Source organism: Salarias fasciatus, chromosome 17 (assembly GCF_902148845.1).
Source record: "Salarias fasciatus chromosome 17, fSalaFa1.1, whole genome shotgun sequence".
In the NCBI taxonomy this organism is placed as follows: Eukaryota; Metazoa; Chordata; class Actinopteri; order Blenniiformes; family Blenniidae; genus Salarias; species Salarias fasciatus.
This window is the reverse complement of record NC_043761.1, coordinates 13,426,122-13,448,747: the sequence shown is the minus strand read 5'-3', so window position 1 is coordinate 13,448,747 and position 22,626 is coordinate 13,426,122. Positions and strand designations below refer to the sequence as shown.

The window sequence follows — 22,626 nt, the reverse complement described above, 5'->3', positions numbered from 1 at the left end:
AACAGGGGTGACCTCTCGGTGTAAACCAACAGGGTCATCTTGTTGCCAGACGCGAAATCCAGAGCCCCTGGCAGGAAATCCACCGTGTGCTGTTGACATCGCAGCTCATCCGTGACAGGCAAGGAATAACACTTTTGGAAAAGGAAGAGTTTAGGGAGGAGAAAAAGAAAAGAAAAAAAAAAAAAAACAAAGAAGAAAAGTTGATCCAAGAAAGACAGCGTGCTGTCACAGGAAAACACGGCTTTTAGCGTGGCGATAAATCTTTCATACTATATTCACTCAAGGAAAGAAGAATGCATTTAAAAGAGAGATTACACGTGGTAAAAAAAAAATATGCTGCAGTTTCAAAATGAGACAGACAGATTTATAGGACGCAGGCCTGATGGAATGTACTGTGTAATTTCTTTGCATTGCGACGGTTTTCCACACTGAATGCCGATTACAAACAGACCTCAAAAAAAAAAAAAAAAAAAAAAAAAAGCTAATTGGGATTAACAAAAGCAGCAGTTTTGTAACAAACATCTTTTCCGATCCACTTTCCACATGGATCTTCTGCTTTGGGTAAAAAACACACTGGACAGGTTACCAGTCTGTCAACTGTGGCTGTGTTTACACCTCATTTTGAAGTGAAAATGAAAACTTTCACTTACACGGCAATGATGCTTGGAACCATAAAACACACCCGCTGATAGAACATGCAAACCCAACCCCAGAATGCCCTTTCTTTTCTTGACGTCAGGCCAGATTCTACCCACCACACCACTGCGCAGCCCTCTGTAAAACATATTACTTCTTATTATTGGGCTCTATGTGGTCATTTAACAGCCGTGCTACCAACAATAAAGACCCTTTTTCAAAATTAAAAATAAATAGTAAAAGACATCGTAATTGGTCTTGTTTAAAATGTCCCCAAGCGCCTGAAGGATTTGAGTTTTTTCCTCGTCGGTCATGGCTTTGCAGCGCTGCATGCATACAGGACCAGGGTTAGTTTTAACGTCCATAATAAAAGAGTAAAATGAGCCTGTAGTTTGTCTTTGGGGGGCAGTGAGGAATAGTAGCTCTAAGACTCTGGACTTGAGCACAGCTGGTTTCAGGTTCAAGCACAAAGTGGACTGCGTTAACGAGAAAGTCACTTCCCATTTGATCAGCGCGGAACAGGGAAAACAGGAATTATTGCAAATTTATGACCAGAGGCGCATTACGGTTGGTTGTTAATGGATGCGTCCTTGAGCCAGACTGAACGCTGAGGAGAGATGAGGCCGGACCGTCGAATCCCCGGTTTCTTTTCCTGGACATTGTTGATCTTGGCCGGACGTCAGTTTCTGATGCTGGCTAGACACCGGGAGAACAGACTCGGGGTGCTTCCTTCTCATTCTCACACACATTTGGATGGGAAATGTGTGTTGGCAATGTGACAGAAGTTCGTAGAAATCTGATCTGCTGCAGGAAAAAAAGAAAAAAAAACCTGACATTTTGCAAAAAAAAAAAAAAAGGGAGGGGGACATCAGCCAGCACTCTAAACACGATGCAGCTTATAGTAATCATAAACCTTTATTCTGAATATACCTTATTTGCACATGAATAAACACTTTCCTCCCCAGGATTATAAACATTGTTCTTTTTTTCCCCATTTTGTTGAGAACAACAGTAGTTTTTTTTTTTACAATTTTTTACATGTCTGATTCTGGGAAGAATCAGGTTCCACTAAAGTGTAACGTTTTAAAGCACAATCGAGGGAGACCGACAAAGAGGCCCACCAAGACCACGACCAAGACCAAGACCCTGCCGGAGCGGATTCTGGCGAGGCGTGACTTGGTGGATGCCTTCATCGAGAGCCTGCCATAAAAACCAAAGGCAGTTGGAAGATTGACTGACGGGTCCGTCAATCATCTGCCGAAGAGTGGCAGCCAGGTAAACGGACAGGAAAGAAAAGAAAACACACACAGACACACACACACACACACACACACACACACACACTAAGCAGTCCTCAAGAATCCATAAATAAAAAAAAGGCCAACCCACATGATCCATACAGAGAGCACCAGCAGAATCAAAAACACTTCACATCACATCGACAGTAGATTATTCCTGAGGTGACAGCATCTGATTTTAGCACTTTAAGAGTTGAATGGAACATCTGGACAGCTGTGGAGCTCTTTCTCCATTTCTCCAATGTTTACTGAGTAGTTACGAAACAGATCCAGTTTGTATTATTATGTGTTCTGCATTTTTATCCTTTTTAACTCCCGTCTGTAATTTTCTGCCTAGGATGACTTTTATGACCATACCAGCCCTTCACTTAGCTGAATTTCACTACTGCCGTTTGGGAAACTTTCCAAATATTTCGCGAAACATTTTCAATTAGTGACCATTAAACATTTAAAGATCTGTTTCATACGGTCATGTATGGTTAATGCTACTCAATAATCTCCAGACGGACAGCGCCAGGCAGCTAATGCTAAAACTACTGACTTCATGTTGCTGATCCTGCCCCAGTAAACAGGAGGTTGGTGAAATAGTAACAAGGCAACAGCTTCTGATAATGCGAGCCACGACCGAGAGAGACAGCAGCTCTGCAGCTCTTTAACCACTCCCAGATGTGATCCAAATAATGGCGTTCTGAACCCACTGCTGATGATAGTGCCTGAGATAATCCAAGGATCACAACATATTTCCTCAGAAGGATATGGTTTTTGGTGGCGGTGATAATAAAAAAGAGTAGGTACTTCCATACTGACTGCTGTCATCCTCTTTCGGGGGCCAATAAAGTTTCAAACCAAACCAGTCAGTCTGCTGAAACAGTGTTTGCTCAATGAAGTGGCAGCAATGATTTGTACTAAGGAGGCTAAGTCGCTGGTATGGCCATTGGATGAAAGTGACTCACAGATGGCTTGAAAACAGTCAGACAGACACTCAAACGCGGCGCCGATTCCTCGAATTTCCTCCTCCAGTCGACTCAGGGCGGAGCCAAATGCTGTCTCCCCAAGAACACGGCAGTATCAGCTGATCGGACCTCAGCGTATCAATAACAAACGCCTCACACTCAGGTTATTATGCTTCACTAAAGCAGGAGCACACCAGGTAGTTTTTTATCTTGTTTTTTTTTTTTTTTTGTCATTGTCAGCCAAAACCATGCAGCACAGGAAAACAACGTACGAAACGTACATCTTGCCTCGGCGACATTGCATAAATGTTATATTTAAAGATAATAGGTTTTCTCCACAAGAGAATAAGAGTCCTACTGTATATGGCACTTAATATTTGAGTGTTAGTAAATGAGGACCATAGATATCAGTTAGTTTCACCACAGTTTCTGTTGGTTATAGTTTAGAAATAGAGAAAAAACTCATTTTTTTTAAATTGTATACCTCAGAGTTTTTAGATGACGACGATGTTGGATTTGTTTAAATTATTGTGGCGCCTCTTTGCCACAAAATAAGCATTCCTCGATCTGGCTCGAAAATCTGGACTGTGAGTTTTAATTGTTTAGCGAAAAGAAACGTTTAGAAGAGGATAAGTGTCAGTGGAAGTATGTATGCAACTTAATTGTGTGGTTTTCGCTCCCCCTCAGAATTAAGCGAATTCCTCCAAACATCCATTCATGTTTATCAAATAAACTCTTGAGCAGAAAGATGCTCTCCCTGGTTTTGATTAGGTGGTGAATGGAGCATCCTCAGATTCCCTACAGTGTTGATGTTTCCGATGCCAAACACAGATAACTGTTGACTTACAGGAAAATGAAGCAAATGCTCCACGTTTTCAAACCATGAACCAGAGAGAGAGTGTGGTGATTGAAGGACGTGAATAGGTGCTAATATCATGAAAGTATCTGATCTGACGGTAGCTGCTACACGAGCACATCTCTGCCTTCTCGTTGATGAGGAATCCCACGTCGCCTCCGTATGGATCGTTCTACCCTGTATTTATTAGTTCCCAGTCGAATCCAACTGCCTCTTTAACAACAGGCACGCAAAATGATTCATCAACAGCAGCAGCACCAAATACACCATAGAGTCTAGTGTTAGTGAAAATGTTTTTTTTTTTTTCTTGATAGATCTCAATTTTTCAAGAGTTTTGTTACATAAGTGACCCATAAACACTATTTTTGTAATTATTAAACATTTAGCTGCTGTTAGAATCCAGTTTTGGTCCAGTGAATTTGTTCATTACGATTTCTGACTGAATTATTTGGCTCTGAAGCAGCGGCTGGACTGATCTGTGCATTTAAAAACCATCTACAGTAGCATCGACACATTGTCTTGCCATTGTTTGGCCTGCTTATGATGGATTCATTTCGAAAAAAATCTGAGAAAAAGGCACACTAAAGGAACCGAGATGAGATTACATGAGAAAAAAAAAGACAGTCGGAACATGAAGGAGTGGTTACTCACTGCTGCTGTAAAGTAGTTTTCACTTGGTGGTTTCACAGTGTTTTAAACTGAAAGGAGAAGCTGCTCTCGAGTGTTGAGTTAAAAAAACAAAACAAAAACTGAACCTTTTTCCAGAACAAATGTAGGCAAATATGTCCAAATCAGTGTCAACTCTATATATTAGTGGCCTTTTACAAACTCAGTTTGTCACTCTGCGTTTTCACCACAGCCCGGCGTCTAAATGAGGTTTGGATCGGAACAAGAAGGCAGTCAGGGAGCGCATGCCTCCGCCTGGCGAGGACGCGGTCCGGATCTCGGGGAAAATTAAATCACTTCTCATAATCTGTCCGCTATTTTACGAGTTATCCTGTTGACCGACCAAGAAACAAACCAAAGCAATGAAAACACTGAGTTCCTAACAGAGATAAATAATTTAGCTTCCAAAGACTCCGGGAGACGTCGAGTTACAGGCAATATTCAATTTCAGTGAATGAGTTCTTGTTTGTACGTTTTTTTCCTCCCTCACTTGTGCTTAGATGCACAAGAAAAAAAACACCAAAATTCATAACAGAATATGGAGTTAATATACATGACGACTTTGCCAATATCAGAATAAAGAGCCAGAGGAAATTATTTATGTCAATGAAGTCATTTAAACTATAAAGCTGCTTGGTTTCATATCAAATGTATTAGGAATATTTTAAATGTTGTATTGTGATACTTTGCCCCCATTAAATTTAAATATCTCAGAAATTACTTTATTCATCACATTACTTTTATTTCAAACATTCAGTTCAAACCGTATGTTGTGATGAAAGTAAATATACTTCTACCTCACATTTAAACCCTATCCCCCATGATTTCTCCACAAATATCACATCCAGTTTCTTGCAGAGTTAACCGGCCCGCACATTAAATCAGATCATAAAGTTGCATTTTACATGGCCCGAACACGCTGTACTTTTGGCTTTACAAAGACCAATAAATGCTTTTTTTTTCCATTTTCATCTTCATGGTTGTGTAAAATTATTTTCTGTGTCAATCAAAGCCTGTGCTATCTCGCTTCTTTGTCACCGATGGCTCGCTTGTAAAATTTCAGCCATCATAAGATATTGACAGAATGAAACGTATTGTTTAAATTGGAGTAATCTGAGGCTACTTTCACATAATCAGATTTGGCCATCATTTAAACACTTGAACACAAAGGCTTTAGGAAAGACATTTTCTTGGTAATGAACTGCGATCAGACGAAAATAAAGACACGCCGTCTCGGCACATGCATGTGTGTGATTTCTTCATGTTCAAGACTTTCAAACTTTCACTAGTTTCCCTCGTAAAAAGAGCTAAAAAAATAATTATTTACTGTTGTGATTCCAATTAGGATAAAAAATAAGTGAAAAAAAAATGAAGATAATGAGCCGACTTTAAGCTCCAACTCGCAAATATGACCGCAAACTCCTCCGGATCCTGCAAATACTTGACTTTACAAGCAGTGGTTATGTATCTGAATCCAAGTGAGCGACATAATGACAGAACAACAGGATAAAGTACGCGAGCGTCAGGAAGCTGTGACCCCATCTGGCTGCTGCAGCGAGGACAGTCGAGCAAATGAGCCTCGATTTTTTTTGGGTCCGTCTATCCACCGGCTGGATCGCGGTGAAAACGCAGACAACAAAGGGCCGAGGGAACCTTTAAGCCCGTTTTGAGAACTCGCTCCCGGGTTCCGACAGTTCTGGGGACTTTGAGTGCAAATGTGGGCACAAAACAGATTCTTCTACAACCCTCATCCAGTTTATTTTATAGCGGCATTAAAACAAGCAGTAAAAAGTTGTCCTGACACTTCATCCAGCTCACCAATAAATAGTAAAATAAATGTACACTACAGCTCTTTTTCGTTCCGAAACTACCATGTAGGGGTTAGTCTGAGTCACGCAGTCCACATGGCACGGGAAGATTTTAGTCCACTGAGTCGAGCGCAAGACATCAGCCAGGCTCGTGGTGACGGGTTAACGCTCGCTATGGCACCAGGGTTTTGACCGGATCGATCCAACGCCAAGGCAGGGAGTCCAGCTACTAATCCCAATCCAGCTCAGGATGATCAGCTACAAAGGTTAAAATCCACACACTCCGAAACAAGCGCTCTGTGGCAGTGGGGGGGGTTGGCTTCTGTGCATGGACATGACGACAAACATGGTTTCCACACCGCAGAGTATCTACATGAAATGAGAGAAATGTTCGGTCTAAAAATCAGACGCTGTTTCAACTCAGCTGAGGCTTCTTATGACAGGCAGGAGGAACAATTTGGCATCAATTTGCTGAAATCTTTGCCGAACCCCTGACTGAAAAAAACAAAAAAAAGCAATAAATATCTAAATAGCTATCCACTGCAAATCCATTCAAAGTAAAACAAAGCACACTGCTGCAAAGGGAAGCGCTCGTTCTGGCAGTGGTGAAGAAAACCGATCATTTTACCAGCGAGTCGTGGTTTCAGTCCGGATACTGTAAGGCGGTCCAGTGTCTTTCTTCAGTGACATCAAAGCTGGATGAGGTTCGTGATTTTTGCCAATCAAAGCGAATGCTCCTCTAATCTCCGCTGGCAGGGACCTTTTAAAGGGACGAGGACTAGCTGGAGGTCCAGGCCTTTCGTATCATTCAAATTATTCTCTTCTGACATACATTTCTCACGTCACTTGCACCCCGGTGGAATCACTTTGAGAAAACCCTGAAAATTAAGGTATCAAAAGAAGAAACTGACAGAACGTGGGGCTGACAGTTTGTTTTTTTCTGGTTTTTTTTTTTGGATTGTTTGTTACGAGCGCCTCTCGTGGAGCGTTCCTCATTTCGGCGGCAGCGCTGCATGCTGGTTGCCAGGTTGGAGACAGGGCGGGAGGGACGTGTGAGATACGGTGCGTCGCTCGGAGGGTCATGACGGGACGGCGTGGGGTCTGGAGTCGGTGGCGATCCAGAGCAGGAGCAGCTGGAGGGCCACCATGAGGCATAGCGAGGGGGTCAGGCCGGACACCCCGCCGCAGTCAGGATCCTCCTCCTGGTTCCAACGAAGAGGGGGGGAAAAAACAGTTAAAAATGCATAAAATAACACTTGACTTAAGCTTTTCTATTCCAACTTTCTTTTGTGAATCTGATGTATTGTTTTAATTTAAGTCACAGAGATTTCTGATCCACTTATTTGTTATTAAATTATTAAACTGCAGACTATTTTTTACACATTTTATCTCAGTTCTTTTGGGCAGGGTTGCCAAATCTATTTTTTTTCCTGCAGAAATGCTTTTAATGCTGACAGACTGAACCGCTATGGTGTCGTTCTGCGTAGTTATATTACACATGGCAACTGACATCAACACTTGTGGATTTTACAAGCAGTGTTTATGGTTTTACAAGGCCGTATTGTGGATTGCTGTATTGGTTTTGAACGGCTCTCTGGCCGGTTTCATCAATCCAACCTGGCAACAATGACGACAGTTTTTAACTCGTTTTTCACGCTCATGGAAGAAACAGGAAAGCATAAAAGTTAGAGGTTTGTACAAATCAGTTGAACTTACTGATTTTAAAGCAAAAATAACAGACTACTAATAAGCTGTAAACGAACTTTTTTAAATCTGGCTTGAAAAATTTGAGTCAATAAAAATGGTGAAAACTACTTGAAAGGAAAGGAGGAAAACTTGAGTCGTGTTAGAAAGGACGCATGAAAATCGAGATACAAATCAGAAGTGAGTGGTCTGTTTTTTGCTAGCGTCTGCGCACACAGTAATCATCAGAGACACGAGAGCCGGAGACAATCATGATCGATGGCGGGGGGGGAGTCACAAAGAGCACGGCTCTAAGTTCAAAGTCAGGTGAGTCGGAGGAAATGTTGACGAGAGACAGAAACGGTCGGGGAGGTAAAGTTAAGGGAGGCCAAGTCAGACGGTGGAGTAACATATGAGAACGCAACAGGTGAGGGGGATAAGTGTGGGAAACCGAAAGAGTCAAAGCGGTGGGAGAGAGAGGAGGTAAGGTGAGGAAAACACGGTGAGGACAGGAAAATCACAGCAAGCCAAAGACTGCTGGACGGAGCAAGAGGTAATGAGTGAACGACAGAGAGAGAGAGAGCTTGTGTTATGGGACTGACCCGAGACAGGACATGAACAGTGGCAGCAGTAACATGAGCAGAGAGGCAGCCAATGGGGAGCCTGCGCTCCTTCGGCACATGGCCTCATCCTAACCATCAACAGCCAATCACAAGGCGGGAAACAGAGAAAACAGAGAGAGAGAGAGAGAGAGAGAATCATGCAGCAAAAAGGTTCATACAGTTAGAAAGTTAAGAAGCAAACTGAAGCAAAGAGTCTTGATTAGTTAAATAGTACAAGAGTGATGCATTCAAAGACAGTTAGTGTGTGTGTACGTGTGTGTGACAGTGCAGGCAGAAGAGTTCATTTTAAAGACATTTAGGGAAAAAAAAAGACTATAGAGTGAAAACAAACACACGCAGGTTTCACACGCAGAGACTCATAAAAAATGTTTGTTTGGCTTGGATATTCAGAAGTTGAGCAGCAACCAGCTGTTTATCTTTGCATGGGAAACCTATGCACGTTGCGGAGGATCGAAGAAGGAAAAAGAAAAAAGAGATAGACGACATGCATCATGTAAAGATAAAGATAAGTAGTGGAAAAGCGCAGTGGGTAGGATTCCTCCTCTGATATATTGTTTCCATATCAGGGGAGCAGCTTAAGTGTCCTGGAGCCTCGCCACCGACGAGACATGACCTATTAAAGCAGAGTGAAAGCCTTCTGTTGTCCGTTAGTGCTGGGGCCAAGTATGTTTCTTGTGCACTTCCTCTCTCTTTTCAGGTAAAATAGGGAAAACAGATTAAGCAGAATAGCAGGAGAGGAAAAAAGGAACTTTGGTAAAACCGTTTTTTTACACAGCAAGTACAACGTAGAGTGTATTCAACTACTTTAACCTCATTAATTTTACTGTTATTTATCTTAAATCATTTCTAGAGGTGCTACGTAATATAATATTGCTGTATTTTCTCAATATAGTTTTTTAGGTATCTTTAATTTTTGCCGTTTCCTCACTTGAACCTCTCTTCTCCTTACATAATAAAACTGGCATTTTACTTCTTTTAATTGATCATAAAGATAAAAGTTTAACAGAAAATATCTTATCATGAAGGAGAGACAGTTAAAGAAATAACAGCAGCACCTCCGCTAAAGCGCTGAGCCAGTTTGCTTCACTTTCTGTGCTAAAAATAAATGCAATCATAAACCGCCTCCCAGGCTTTTGCATGATCTGGAATAGAAGCAAATCCAAAGTTTGTGTTATTTTGGATAACTTCAGTGCTCAAGGTGTTAGAGGATCAGCCGTCAAGCGTGTGTCTGCAGGTAATATCACATCTTTATACACGCAAAGCCTTGGTTGATTGGACCGTGTGTGTGTTCGTGACAGACGGAGCCAGTTGAGAGTCTTTAAGTATTCGTTAAATCTTCTCAGAAGGGAACAAAGAGCTGTGTAGATGACGTAGAAGGGGGCATCTCAGGCCGCCTCCCATGTTTAATGGTGGTTATAGTTACACATCTTTCCAAAACACGATCTATACTGGACTCCGAGTCGCTTTAGCTGAAACTAATGAAGCCTTTTGGGTGCGAAGTGGAAAATCCAATTGCGTTGATGACTAGAATAGGACATACTTGGCTGACATACCAGAGCATCTTTCATTCAATTGTTTCTTTAACAGAACACACTTCCACATTTTCCATTCACTGTTCTCACAGCTATTTGCAGTGAAAGAGCTCATATAAACCTGCTCTACGCTACCTGTTCACTACCAAATAGCGGGTTAGCGATTATCTCGTGAACGTAATGGAACATTTAGCAGCTGTTGGAGTCGAATATTTCCCTCAGGAGGCAATGAAAACCAAAACGCAGCCGAGACGGAGTGAATATTGGACTCCCACTCACCAGGTGGCTGGATACAAGTCCCAGAATGACACTTAATGTTAGAAGTAAATAAACACCTATCCATTTCTTCAGTGATTTAGCAGTTTGGTAATGGCATGCGAAAAAAAACTCCACGCAGAGCAAATGTAGTGCGGTTCAAATCAGGAGGACTGTGACGAAAGCTACTTACGTGTTCGGTGTTGTCAAAACAAACTGTAGGCCCTTTCCTGTACCGAGGATTGAGGGCCAATTCGCAGGGATTTGGACCATCAGCTGGATGAGTTTCGTCAGGAACAAGTCACAACTTGGTGATCTTAACAATAAATACCATTTATTTCCCTCAAAAGACTCTTTACCTTGTTTACAGGGAGAATGTCAAACATCTTATACTGGTTAAAAAGGAGATTCATTACTTTCTTTATCTAATTGAGGAAAAAAAAAATAGTCAAAGCTTGAAATAAGTTGCGTCTTTCTGGATTTTGAGTGCATTGCCCAATCCCTCGGAGATGTGGCAGTCATTTTTGAGCATTGTGTTTTCCAAACAGCTTTATCTGTAATTGAGCACAGCCCTGTGTGTTTAAAAGAACATCATAGATTTGTTTGTAAGCTGTTCAGCAGACTTATCCCACACGACCATCTGCCGTACAGACTCCGAGCGCGGGCCAGCGCGGCCCAGCCTCAATCGCGAGCCAGTTTGTAAATGTCAATTACCGCGGAAATGCGCACTCATTATTACGGCCGTGGGATTTAGAAGACGCAAACGGGGGAAACAGCGAGCGGTGAGAACTATGAACGATGGAAAACAACTCATTCACAGAGGGTATGCGTTCTGTCTTCTTCTTTTAAAAGGTGGACCCTGAAAAAAAAAAAAAAAAAGCATCTTCCCGTGACCGGGTTTGTCAAAGTTGTAAAACATCTGCTCACTGTATCAAACACACGCGTTCTCTGCCGGGCGATCGCCCTGTTGGCTAAAAGGATACACTGCTGCTCGTCCTGTATTAACTCCTTCGTGTCGCAGGACATGCAGGTGCCTTTTGCATCGGCGATGATAAAGACCAGGTTTGTCTTGGGCAGCTTTTCAGCATGGTAGAGCCTGGAGAGGAGCACACACACACACACACACACACACACACAGGAGACACACCAGTGGTTGTTGACATGAGTCCAGGAATGATACGATTACACTGAAACATGCTCACAAGAGATGCGGGAAGTTGAAGACTTCACCAGAAAGCAGTGAGCATGTTCCAGTCGCCGTTTTAATCCTCACCTTTTAAAAAGCCACTAAAAGACGGTGATTATCCCCTATACGTGGTTGAGAAACCTCTCATCTTCAACAGTAACTTAAACTGCAAAAAAAAAAGCACCGTTCTCCGTACCTCGGGGCACGTAAACCCGCTGTGCCACCCCACTGTCCTCCCAGAGCTTTACCCAAACCCACATGTCGCCGGTGCGCAAATGATTTTCTCTGCTTTTTTTTTTTTTTTATGGCGGTCGTTAAAAGGAAACGTGTGCGCGGCTAATGTGCAGAACGCCGCGCGGCATGCGGGCAGGCACTCCATTAGCCGGCACGAGGGGGCCTTAAAACACCGTAAGTACACACACACACACACCAACATGCCAAGACGGTGGTCCACACCAGTGACTTGACTTCACCTTCATGGCATGTGAATTTTTACAGCCCCGTCTTGGTGCCATCGCTGGGGACTTCATTTGTATCTCATGAATGGAAAAATATCGCCGCGGCTCAGACGTGGAGCTTTGGTATAAACTCCATGTTTGTGTAAAAGCCCGCTGTGTGGCTGCGGAGGTTTTACGGATAGTCTTACCTGGAGCAGTTTTCACAGTCGACGGAGCCCCTGAAAGACAAGCCGTCCGTCTCGAAGAAGTACTGAGTCTGCTCCGTGATGCACACGTCCTTCAGCATGGCGTCCGACACCTCATCGTCCACTTCAGCTGCGGAACGCCGTCGCATTCAGGCTTACTTATCATATTACACGCTTAAAATAACACAATACTGACAGAAAACAGTTTCTAAGTCCTACAAATAATGAAAATATAGAGGTGTGTTTTGTGGTTTCATCCAAGCACAAAACTCTGGCAACATCAAATCACACAAATCCATTTCTAAATTAGTTTTAAAGTTGAAACCACAAACATAATGAAATGTGCTTTGTAAAGAATAATTTTTAGATTTTTGTTGGTACTTGAAGAGAAACTGAGCTGAATGTTTGGCTTGCGAAGGTTAAACTGTGGCCTGTAAAAGCAAATTAGCATGCTAAAAGATGCTAAGTGGCTCCTTTTAGCTTTCTGTCAAAGAGAATTTTTTTTTTCTTTTTCTTTTTTCAGTGTTTTTATCCAGGCAGAAATAACTTCTGTCACTGACGCTTGGTAGCCTCTGGTCATGCAAACACGTCTGTAAAACTTCGGCTGCCAACTAATTCAGCGGAGACCAGATTTGTGTTTGTGGTCACGACAGCAGTGAAAACATATTTTTAGTAAAATAAACACAGGCGCGCATTTCCATAACGGACGCAACACTCTTTATGGAACCGCAAATGACATCCGCGTCGCGTCATTAGGCAGAGACCCGTTGTTTTGAGCTGTTGGTCTTTTCCATTGACATATCTGGGTGCAAACAGGATACGCTCCCAAACACAACTCCACAGCTTCACATGCGCAACATCTGACATCCTCTGACGACAAGCATCCAGCGGCTCGTGCAAATAATATTGTTAGCACATAATTCCACCATCTGCTGAGTATTGCTTCAAGATTTTAAGTAGGGGAAAAAAAAAAAGTGTGTTTAATATCTCCATTCACCCGTGTGTGCATTTTTCTTAAGAATGCACATATATATCAAGGAAATATCACAAAGTGGGTCAAAAAAAAAAAAAAAAAAAAACCCCTATAGAACCTGCATGCATGTGTCTTTTTTCCAATGTGTGAAATTAATGAGCGCTCACCTGCGTCCAGGAAATTCGGGAATGTGACGCTGACCAGCAACTGCTGCAGTATTGACCTAAGAGCAAAAACAAGTCCCAAAGACGAAAAATGTCTGGATTCACTGGAACGTGTTACTATAGAATAAATCATCTGCGTGACTGCTGACGCAAACCAAAACTAAAGGAATAACGTGTGTGTTATGTGTGTGTGTCCTTGAATATAAATTTGTTTCTAATTTTAGAAATTAATAAAAAAAAAAAAAAGCTCAAATTCATATATGCGGTCACACGCTCACTGCTCCCTTACAGTCGATTTTTTTTTATTGGACATATTGTAAAACAAGCTGCTAATGACATCAGGACGGAGGGACGGAGCATAAATCAAGAGAAGATTTTGTGGAATGTCGACTGTCTTGGGAACAATTCAGCTATTAAACAGATGCTATATGTCCACTCGGAGGAGGAAAGCCTTGCCTGCTTTCCATTAGAATCTGGGGTTTGAGGACTGACAATGCCGGTTTTTATCCGGCATATTTTCTGTTGTGGGGAAAAGGATGACACTAATGCAAAACATATTAGAAAAAGTGACAGAAAAACGGACTTACCAAGCTGCGGCCGTCGCCCACCATCCTAAATTCAAAATATCTGCTATGGTAGGCTGTGAGGGACATACAAGATGAGGATTTTTATCAGCAAACCACTTAATCACATTTATGAAGTGGAGTTTAACAAATCATTTCAAGCTGGTGGAGCCACTCCGAACATCCTGTTTATGTTTACAGTGGCTGCAGACGGATCGGTTTTACCAGGCACAGAGACCAAAAGGTCCGGTCAGAGATTTTCTTTTTCTCCCTTTTGGAGGAAATTAGAACGCAATCCTCCTCAACAGATGTGAGGATAAATATGTAAACAAAGGAGCAGTGAGAAAACAAAGTAGCACACGGTTTGAATAAAGGCCCTGACATGCTGCTTTGATTAGGGTTAGCATGCGAGGGCCTTGTTTTGGTGAATCAGGCCTGTATTCTTTTCCTTCACTCCTTGATGGCCGGTTGAGTCATCAAGGAGTCCCAACTAACCGTGTTAGAGGCATCACTGACTGTTGACAGAGTCTTTGATCAGAAAAATCTGCATCTTTCATCTCACCTTGGCCACTCGAGCGTGCTGTACACGTTTATGGTCCCAGCTGGGAAACTGCAGTTTCACTCGTGGAATTTCTGGAACTATGAATACTTTATCTTTTTATTAGTTATCAGCTCATTACCACTCCCTGTAATATAAACCTTTCAGCATCAGGAGAAATTCATCAGCATCAACTGTAATGCCTGCGGACAATTTGCATCATTTCACTGCAAGTTAGGACTTTCAGAAGTGATGAAAAACAGTGCCTGTTTCTACATCTCCTCGCTGCGTTGGCCAAGCACGCTAGACCACCTAATCCTGTTACTGTTACTGCAACTCCCCACTCTAACGCTTTCACCATACCCTCTGTTTCCCTTCTCATCTGCTAGGTCCAGATTTATGGCTCCCCGGTGAGTGATGGTCTGTGTGCGTTTCTGCGAATGTGTGCGACCGATCTGAGGCGTAGGTCCGAGCCCGGCCGGCTCTGCTTGCGTTCGCCGCTCTGCTCTCGCAGTTGGGAAATGAGTAAATGCACACGTACGGATATCAAAAGGTGTGAACATGCGAGCGTGGGCGTGCGCGCTGCGCGTGTGTGTAGTCAGTCTCTGGCTTATGTAACTCACCACGTAGACGGATCGCAGGCCTGCGGCCGCCTTGCTCTCTTTCTCGCGGTCGCAGAGCGACTGGTAGTCGTAGGTGCTCTTAGAGGTGTACAGGGACGAGTTGACCAGGTTTTTCATGAGGATAGGGTCGATTACGCCAAAGAAACGCCCGATCTGACGTTAGGAGGGACAAGGGGAAGAGACTGTAAAAATACAGGCTTCTTTCACCACAGTTATGTAGCAGGACATTGATTTTAATGGTTTAAACAATGAGACACATGTCTGAGGGCTCAGAGGTAAATTCCACCAGCGTGGGTTTGACCTCGCAAGCTCAAAACGGGAATAATATCAGAAACAAAGAGGTATTCAAACTTTTAAATGATGGGAGAAAAAAGTTTTTTTGTGATATTAAGTATGGATGCATACATGTGCAGAGCGTGCTCACACTGAACAGACACTAAATCAACCCGGACCGGGATGATGGACCTCAGTGTAATCTGATTAACACAGTCCACCGGACAGCCGTAAATTTCCACCCCGAGGAAGCAGTCTGTCTCGGCGTCTCAGAGGTGTGACACCGCCGCGTGCATGGAAGTGTTTAACTTCTTGTGTATCCAGGAGGGAGTTTGTACAGTAAGCAGTACCCATCAGAGAGTGTGTGTGTGTGTGCTCAAGATGTGGAGCTGTGGACACGCCTGCAAGCATGTGTGCAAGTGTGCACTTTAGGAAATGCAAACTATCCTTTTCCTTGCCGTTTGTAAGGTCAGTGTTAACAAGCTGCCCTCCGTATATCCATTCCACTGTAGCCCAACAGCCAATGTATAAATCTTCCAATCTATAAGGTAAAGGCAGGGCTTCTCATCTTTCCCTGTGTAATAACACAAATAATGAATTAACAGTCACTGCCCTGTTGGCTGCAGACTCCCCGAGGGTTTTTTGGAGAAAGAAAAGGAACGAGCGGGAGCGAGAAAGACATAAAGCGGGAGAGAAGGCGAGAAGCTTTCAGAGAAACTTTGCTCCTGTAGGAAATATGATTGAGGGCACACGGTCTTTTCCAAACAAGGTCTCTGAGTTTTTAGTGCCGCTGCCAAACTTCAGAGGACAACTGATTTATCCAGCGCACGCCGGGCCCTGATTAGGAAAGGAGCTGAGGCCGCATGAAAAACATTTACTCAGACGACAGCGGGGGCCCACTGTGAGCACAGTGTAGCTCGACCAGGGGGTAGAACAGTCCAGGGTGGGTTCTTTTTTTTGTATTCGGGTTCGTATCAGTTAATGGTAGGAAACAACGGGTCAAATTGTGTTTTCATTCTTTACTAATATCGAGAGGGGCAATTTGAGCCTGATGAAGGATCCTGAACAGGTTGAAGCCCTTCAGGACAAAGTGGGTTTTGTTTAGGTTACGAGCAGCGTAGATTTCATTTCAGCGCATTAATCAAAGCTACGTTGGTGCCAACGGGTCAGAGCGTGAGGGCGCAGCATTCATACTTCGCAAAAACACATTTTAAATGAAAACATTTACACGATGGTCGTTTTACCACTTCGGCTGCATTTTATGAATAGTTTCCTCTGTTGCCATGGAAACCAATCAGCTGTTACGCGACTTTATTAAACTCTTGTCGTATGTGATCCGACCCCTCCCAGGCTGAAATATCACAGTTTTGACTCCGGTATATTCAAACAAAAGCCCTTCAGCCTCTCTCTATGCGGTGAAGGGCTTTAATGACGTTCAGCTTGGTGATCTGAGCTCCATCTGCACGCACACACGATCTCAGAAGGTCATCCATGTGGCGAACCAGCCGGTCGCTGCTTTGTGGTTTCCTGACAATAGAGGCAACTGCTTGTTGAACTTCTAAAAAAAAAAAGAAAAGAAAACTGTTTGGATTCCAGGGATATATTTTGCAATATGTTGCATTTCATTCATAAGAACAACAAACCTTCAAGTGTACTGAAAACTACAGTTGAGCAGCAAGTATGAGTCATTAAACCGGTAGAAAAACGTCTACGTGTTGTTTAAACAAGAGTAAAGCAGTGTTTATGCTCACATGTCACAAGACGTGTAGCCATTGTGAAAACAAAACTACAGGTCCTTGAAATTGCCCGGGTTTACCCCGGGGATACCGATCTGTTAATACTTCGGCGGCGCGACGCTGGAAACGGCCTGGATTTCTGAGCATTGAGATACTTGCTAAACAGCTAAATGCAAAGTTCAGTGCGATGTCCTCCACTGAAAGACAAAGGTCGCCTTCGCAGACGACCCCGGGAGGAGACGTGCGTCTGCTGAACTACAAGTGGATATACTGGAAGTTCAGAGGACTGCTGGATGTGTTGTGAGCCTCTGCTCTGGTTGCAGCTTTCTGCTCGACCCTGCAGCAGCATTTCCTCCGGTCTCTTGGGAATAATTTGCATTTCATACAGGAAAGTATGCAGACGATTACATGTTCTGTACAGGAAAAATTCTAGTTTACACTGTGGGTGTGTCCACCTCAGGATTAGTGTTGGCTGGCTGAACTCATATTTGTTGTAATTGTTTGTTGATTTCACTTCTCTGGGCACCAATAAATAGTGTCTGGAGGAAATGATGATGAAGCAGGAGAAGAGGAGGCTGACCTGACTGATGTATTCATCTTGATTGGACATCACCAGGAAGCCGCCATCATCCAGAATCACACAATCGACATACTGCAATTACAAAAGTGGATCAAATCAGTGATCGTTTCCTGTAAATAAAACTAAATGTGGGAAGTACGAATGTGGACCATTCACCTCGTCGTTTCTCTGACAGCCGCAGATCTCATCGTTGCACTGAAAGAACAGAAGAGCAGATAGATGACGAATTTTCAAATCGATCAATTGTGTGCGTGCATACAATTCAGTCGCCCTACAGATACAATCTTCTTACATTAATCTTGTACGTGGTGTTGATGAAGCTCGCCATCCACGACCCGATGTCCAGCTTTACACCCACCACTGGGATAAAACACAAAAGCCAGACACCCTCGATCATATTGGACCTCTGCGTAAACTTTACACTCTGAACTTATAAAATGCAAACTTGGCAAACGATCACAGGCCACCAGACAACTTGATGTGCGGTTTGTGTACGCGTGTTTGTGTGCACATGTCAGACCGAGCGGGAGAAATAGACAAACGAGAAGAGGTGGCCATTAAGTGAGAGACTGAGGGCGCGTCTTGAGAAAAAAGGAGCGCGAACTCGCTCGGGGCTATAGGGTTGTAAATGAAAAGCACAGCAGTGAGAGTGACTGTGTTTACACACAGGTGGCAGAGTAGGAGACACAACCGCAGAAATAACATTCAGGCATGTGAATAAAATTTGTGCCGGTGTGTACGTGTGTGTCCTCACCAGCTGGCTTGAGCGTGATGTTGTCAATCTTCAGGTTTACGGCTCTGCTCACGAGCACAGAGTCGTCACTTGCTGCGAGAAGAACAAAGGAAGAACTGTACAGAGAATGTAACACTCACTGGCTTTAGCATTAAATAAGGCAGAGTGGTTGGATTGTGTTACAGAGAAACGACGAGGAAAAATGGATGGCAGCTGATGCTCTCGCACAGATCACACACTTGTCCGTCACTCACTGTTGTTCTCACTGGCTTGGTAGGGCGTTGGAGTGAAGATGTACAGGTCGTTGTCCAAACTGCGCTTATAGAAGCTGGACTCGTACGTCTCTGCCTCTTCTTTCCAGTACAGCCCGGCACTGGAGGACACAAGGAACGCAGACGAACACAATGATATCATCAAACCGCAAAAAACACAACTCATCCCATGAAGCAGAAGAGAGCAGCCCTGATGCTGGAGCTGCGCATGTTTTGAGCAGCTGGTTATCAGACTTTGCGCAGAGATTTCGGATCGTTACATCCTCAAGTAATTCTCTCCACTGAAGAAATAATTTTACTGACATTTCAGATTGTTGCATAAATGATGCTTTCCATATTGTTTGAGTGTGTGTATTTTCTTCCTCACAAGCTTTATATTGATAATATTCTTCATGAATATGGTTTGTACAGAATATTTCTAGTTCAACTCCACTGATTGTACAATAAATAATCTAATTTCCTTCCTGTTGTAATGAACGCTTTTTTTATATTTTTTGTTGAAAAGCAGAATAAGATTGACTTTAAAATATTAATATGTTTTGCAACAGTTCAATTACAATCAATTAGTTGTTTCCCCATCACTTGTTCCTTGTCCAGTTGTTTTGTTCTCCATTCCTTCATTTTTTCCTTTCTTTGATCCTTCTTTTCTTGTAAATCACTGCAAATGTTTCATTTTTTAGAGGTGAATTTGTCTCGCTCGTCTTTGTTCCTTCCATCAGTAATCCCTTTATTTGTTCTTTCAATGTATTAAAATGTTTCTTCCTTTTTTCTTCACAGTTCACTGCTTTTTGTTTTTGCCATTTTGTAAACCTTTGTACATTCATTCCTTCATTCCTGTGGTTTGTTTAATTAATCACACGTTCTCTCTTTAGTTTTCTTCCTCTATTTCTTGTCCTTACATCTGTTCTTCTTTCAGTGCCGATACTTGATGATACGTGATGAGAACGCTAAAGGTATATACTCTGTTTATCAAGCAAAGTCCCAAAACTAACCAGTCAATATCTGGTCTGGTCCAAGAAAACCTCAAGTATCGTAGGGGAAAAACCTAAGAGTGAAAAAAATCCAATCCTAAAAGGCCACTTCATTTGACCTTTAACCCCATGAACCAGACACTGGCAGTGACTGAAGGACTTTTTAAAAATTCAGCAAATTATTTGATACTATAACTTCTGAAAGATCAAGTCCTACATGAGGAAGTTTTAGCTCTCTCAGCAGACCGCGACCATATTTCTTTATCAGATAATCCCAAACATATTATCCACCTCTTCCTGTGCTCCTATAAATCAATGGCCCTCCTCCATCTTTTGACAAATACCTTTTGGGGTAGACTCGTGTGATCCCTCCATCAGTGGCAACAAATCTGGCCGAGACACCATGCCTGACGAGCAGAGGAAATAAAGCCATAAAACACACAGTTACAAAAATCTGGAATGTGCTTTCTGCCTGCTTGACATTTACTGGTGATGCTGAAATACTTGAGCCATCTGTAGTCCATTTTTCCACTTGGACATTCATTATCAAACACCAAATATTGGCGTTTCACTCACTGCAACTCGTTTTCTTTCCAAATCTTGATCAGGTCTGAGGTGATGCCGGCGTCCAGGAGTAATCTGTTCACCAGCTCCACATTGCCTGAAGAGCGGAACGTCGACATTTTAGAGTCTATTTGCAACACAAACCCTACAAAACCATAAATAAATCCACGGAGAGCTTTGTGAACGGGTGTTCCTAACGGGTTGATGAAGGTGTAAGAAAATCTTTCCTACAAGACCGCACTGACAGACGCAGCAGCCGATAAAAGCCGCCGTGCCCACCCCTTTGAACCCTCCGACGACCCGCTTCAGTCCATTAACATCGAGGCTCGTTGATACACGCCCACCACCCCCCCCCCCCCCCCCCCCCCCCCCCCCCCAACCTTTATGACACACCACACACATCAGAGAAAGCAGCTGGAGTAACACTTTATTCCCCTCCTTCTCCACCTTGCAGTGGTTTTCATTAGACATTCTTTATTGGAGGCAGCCGAAGGAATTCCTAATGCACTTCAACTTCTCCGCCACTGCAGTGGCTTAACCAAGCAAGGCGTGTAACGACGCTCGAGCCGCCAGGAGTCCACACGGGCCCGGCTCCTCTCCCTGCCTCTGCCTCCCGCGCCCTCCGCAGACTCCATTAAACTAGCAGCCAATAACAGTGAAAGTAATATCTAAATTGAGTGAAAAGTTTTATTGGCTTGATCACATTGAGATGTTTGAAGTGTGTTTTTAAATGCAGCCCACCAAACTGAACTATGGAACATATTAAAGGAGCTCTTTTATAAAGACCGAGGGACCTTTTGTTTTACTCAATACCCCCCCCGAAAAAAGGAAAAAAAAAAATAAATAAAAATCAGTGATTCATATGTATGCAAGAAATGGCAAGGATGTTAATGCATTGGTCAGATGGTCCATTGGCCCCTGATTTGTGTTTTATTGCTCCGCTCGCGGCCCGAGGCTTGACGTGTCCTGCTCTTTCTCACAAACACACAGTAATTGGATGAGGTCGAGCGGCTATAGGTGGGGTGTGGAAGGTGCATTACCGCCGAATATCGTGCGCGCACGGGCGTGTGTGTCACATCTAAGCCGACGTGCCTCACACATGTGCGGTCAGGCGTGTGATGGTCAGACTTTTAGAGTTAGCATCAAATGGGTAACATGAACACAGGGGTTCCACATTACAAAGCTCTGCCTGGTCATGCACAGCGAACCCTCCAGCCAGGCCTGTATTTCACTGCAGAGGGGAGACCTCTGGGAATACGTTGTGGTTGGCGCGATTCCATTAAACGTTCAATGCGCACCTTAATGCTGAGCCAGATGTCTGGGATTTATTCACATAAACATACTAGAGCAAATATTTTTGGACTTAACACTTTTTGGAGACGTAACCAAGAATCGTACGACCTCTTTTTTTTTTTTTTTTTTAAAGATACGTACAGTTAGGATGGTTTGGAGTCTTGGTGTCGATGTACATGTTAAATTCCATGAGGAACTCAGTGTTGTTGGCTTTCTTGTCTTTCTTGTCTTCTTGTGCTGTTGGCTTCAGGTCCTTGCAGTAAACTCTGTGGGGGAATCAAAGCGACTTCGGTCAAACTGGGTGGAAATCACGCCGAAAGTACAAAAATGGACTTATCTTACCTGGGTGCAATAAAGGTGTAGCCGTATTCGTCAAACTTGTCTGCCATCAAGCTTTCGGAAACTGGTGGTAAGTATAAGATATGATGAGTTTTCCCGTCACGGAGGTTAATACCAGCGAGGGCATTGTATTCAACATTTAACTGAAAGTATAGAAGAGGTGTTGCTCCGCCTGCTGAATATTCAACAGTGCACACTTCAGACAAAACTCCCACAGAGATCACAAACTGTACTGTCATATCTGCACATTTCTGACAGAACGTGTGGCCTGTATAAAGTTAAGGGTTTCTGAAATAAAAAGAAAACGGAGGCGGGATTTATCACCCACTTCGTGAAACTGCGCTAAGTGAAAGCAAATGTTCCGAGAGCTTTAAACTGGACGGACAACCAACACGGCGAAGAACATCGTCCGGCACATGCACCTGAAGATCAGGCGGAGGAACTGGGTGAAGCGTGACGCGGTTCGACAAACGGAGGAGAGACATGAAAGTAAAGAGAAAAAAAATACTTGCCATCTTTCCCTGGAGTGGAAAAAATCCCAGCAGAGAGAAAGTGAGCGAACAAGAGAGTCATCCCGCAGGGAGGTAAAGACAAGAGGGGTGGGGGGGGGGGGGGGGGGGGGGGGGGGGGGGGGGGGGACAGGGTAGAAACCACAGGGGTTAAAGGTGACAATATTTTATTCACAGAGCGAGTCCTGAATAGAAATATTGCATTCAGAACAGAAGGTTTTCGGTCTTTGGATGTAAATGGCGACGGTGAACACAAAGCGAGGCTTCAAATGTGGCCAGGAGGTCTCAGCGACACGTCTGCGTTTTCAGCATCAGTATTAGCATTCTTTTGGTGATTACTGCAAATCTGTGGACTC

The 22,626-nt window shown here is 43.4% G+C and overlaps 1 protein-coding gene across 4 annotated transcripts in view; it reads right to left on the bottom strand.

The window, feature by feature from the left end:
• Window positions 1-1,666: 1,666 nt before the first annotated feature.
• Window positions 1,667-22,626, bottom strand: part of cacna2d1a (calcium channel, voltage-dependent, alpha 2/delta subunit 1a) — a 77,432-nt gene continuing 56,472 nt past the window's right edge. For 2 of the 4 annotated variants that reach the window (XM_030113292.1, XM_030113293.1), the window contains 17 exons: window positions 22,274-22,282; window positions 21,765-21,825; window positions 21,564-21,688; window positions 20,142-20,226; window positions 19,910-19,972; window positions 18,577-18,695; window positions 18,344-18,415; window positions 17,882-17,949; window positions 17,746-17,784; window positions 17,590-17,661; window positions 15,001-15,153; window positions 13,864-13,916; window positions 13,280-13,335; window positions 12,143-12,269; window positions 11,294-11,406; window positions 10,504-10,586; window positions 1,667-7,419 (listed from right to left, as the gene is read on the bottom strand). In XM_030113292.1, coding sequence (XP_029969152.1) covers window positions 7,297-7,419; window positions 10,504-10,586; window positions 11,294-11,406; window positions 12,143-12,269; window positions 13,280-13,335; window positions 13,864-13,916; window positions 15,001-15,153; window positions 17,590-17,661; window positions 17,746-17,784; window positions 17,882-17,949; window positions 18,344-18,415; window positions 18,577-18,695; window positions 19,910-19,972; window positions 20,142-20,226; window positions 21,564-21,688; window positions 21,765-21,825; window positions 22,274-22,282 — 1,421 coding nt within the window. In that variant the 3' untranslated portion in view covers window positions 1,667-7,296. Of the gene's footprint in view, window positions 7,420-10,503; window positions 10,587-11,293; window positions 11,407-12,142; window positions 12,270-13,279; window positions 13,336-13,863; window positions 13,917-15,000; window positions 15,154-17,589; window positions 17,662-17,745; window positions 17,785-17,881; window positions 17,950-18,343; window positions 18,416-18,576; window positions 18,696-19,909; window positions 19,973-20,052; window positions 20,227-21,563; window positions 21,689-21,764; window positions 21,826-22,273; window positions 22,283-22,626 lie in introns of those variants that run through there. The other 2 variants (XM_030113294.1, XR_003933302.1) reach the window with 2 other exon arrangements.